Here is a 2,367-nt window from a genome sequence, read left to right as displayed (position 1 = left end):
AACCACTCTCCTTTTTCTTTGTTAACACTAACCTTTTCTTTACTCAAAATAAATACTCCCTCTGTTTTTAAATGTAGGTAGTTTTACCAAAAAAAATTTGTTTCACAATATAAGTAGTTTACATATTTCAATGCACTTTTTCATTTATTGGATATTGTGTGACCAATAAAATAATGTTAAGTTTTTTATAATTGGTTAAATTAATTGATTAAATGATATATTTTTTTAGATAACAATTTTCTAAATATTTGTGCTTTTATGTAAAACTAATTATAATTAAAAACAGAGGGAGTATAAATCACAATGTTTACTTATGATGTAGAGGTATGAATCATACGTAATAATTACTGGAACTTAATATCATTTACATTTTCAATTTTTTTGATAACTTAACTAACTCCATTTACTACACTAGCCCATTTCTCAAGGTGCATTATTTATGCCTAACCCACCCTCATTTTTCTTTGTTAACACTAACATTTTCTTACTCATAATATATAAATCGAACTTTCACTTTAACCATATGATATACGGTAATAAGCAGTGGAACATACTATCACTTACATTTCCAAAACTTTAAGAAATTAACTCCATTTATTCCACAACCCCATTTCTCAAGGTATGCATTATTTATTTCACAAAGATAAGAAGCATAAAGCGAAAGCTAAAGAACAACGAGAAATAAATAAATAAAAGCATATTCTGCACCTTTAGTTTATAAAAGAAGAACATTCACTTAATTAACAAAATCATCATTTCTTCACTAAATTAACATGATCATCATCATATAAAGCTACCATAACTTTGATTAATATATCTCTCTAATGATATCAATTATCTCAACACTTAACAGACAAGCATACCCCAAGAAAAGGAGATAGAGAGAAGAACACTTCACCTCTCTTATTCTTCTTCCTCCCTTCCTCTCTCCTCTGCAACAACAGCACCATCAATGAGTTCTACAGTAAACCCAAACAATCCATGGGCTACATACGATTCCTACAGAGACTGCTCACAAGGAATATGCAGCGTCTACTGCCCTCAATGGTGCTACGTCATCTTCCCACCTCCTCCTCCTTCCTTCTTCCTCGACGACGAAGATGATTCCTCCTCCTCCGACTTCTCCCCTCTCCTCATCGCTCTCATCGGAATCCTCGCCAGCGCCTTCATCCTCCTCGGCTACTACACACTAATCTCCAAGTATTGCCACCGCCGTCGCCAAGCCTCCTCCTCCACCGCCGCCTCTATCAGTATCTCTTCTTTCGTCACCGAAGCTCCGGAAGGAAACAACGGAGCTCCGGATCCGACCCGAGATGGACTCGACGAGACTCTGATTAAATCGATAACGGTTTACAAATACAGGAAGGGAGACGGATTCGTGGAATCTTCGGATTGTTCCGTTTGTTTGAGTGAGTTTCAAGAGAACGAGCGGTTGAGGTTGTTACCTGAGTGTAACCACGCGTTCCACGTGGCGTGTATTGATACGTGGTTGAAGTCTCACTCTAACTGCCCTCTCTGCCGCGCCTTCATCGCCGGGAACATTGAATCCGTCTCCGCATCTAATCAGCGGATCTCCGCCGCGAACGACTCGGTTGATCGCCACCGTCTGAGTGGAGATTCCGTCGTTGTTGACTTAGATCTGGAAATAGCCAGATCTCGAGATGAGAGGGTGGCTAACGAGAACGGCGGATCGACGCCGAAACCACCGGAGCGAGAAGATCGGAGATCGGCGTCGGTAAATTCAGGCTCCGTGGTCTTGATCGCCGATATACTGAGGGAGATTGAAGACGACGAGGAGGAATCAGCGGGTGTAGGGACGTCTCGGCGTGGAGGAGATGAGGAAGGAGAGAAGACGCCGCCGCCGTCGTCAGAGTCGGCGGCGAGTCAAGCAGGCGGAGGAATTTCGAATTTTCTGGGGCGGAGTTCAGTGGCGGGTAAATTTGTTAGAACCAGAAATTACCGTTTACCGAATTGAAAAAACGGTTAATATTAGGAAATTGGATGCGAATTGGCTTATCCGGTTGGTAATCTTATACCGGTTAGAGAGAATCATTGTTAAACCATTTGGAAACAGAGAGCAATTTTCTCTCCTTTTATGTAAAGTTTTGAAAATTACTGCCCATTTATTCTGAAGTATCTACTTTAAATTTATTCTGTATGCTTTTCTTTTTCTTTTCTAATAATGTTGCCAACTAGAATATAAGTAGCATATTTCATAGTTTCATACTATATACGTTTCATAGCAATTCATATATATTTTTCTAGTATTCAGAAATTTCTAATGATTGAACATATGTTTAGCATTTTTGTTGAGCTTTTTATAAGAAAAGCTATGATGTAACGCCAATCATTAACATCATTATGTAA

General features: G+C 39.0%; 1 protein-coding gene across 1 annotated transcript; it reads left to right on the top strand.

Moving 5' to 3' along the window:
• The first annotated feature begins 544 nt into the window (after positions 1–544).
• LOC106432871 (RING-H2 finger protein ATL51) lies at positions 545–2,151 on the top strand. The gene has a single exon (XM_048746318.1). It carries the CDS (start codon positions 953–955, stop codon positions 1,973–1,975), a length of 1,023 nt encoding a protein of 340 aa, XP_048602275.1. The 5' UTR covers positions 545–952; the 3' UTR covers positions 1,976–2,151.
• Positions 2,152–2,367: the final 216 nt, after the last annotated feature.

This window comes from Brassica napus, chromosome C1 (assembly GCF_020379485.1).
Source record: "Brassica napus cultivar Da-Ae chromosome C1, Da-Ae, whole genome shotgun sequence".
NCBI lineage: Eukaryota > Viridiplantae > Streptophyta > Magnoliopsida > Brassicales > Brassicaceae > Brassica > Brassica napus.
The sequence above is the reverse complement of the archived record's forward strand: the minus strand, read 5'-3'. Positions and strand labels throughout refer to the sequence as shown.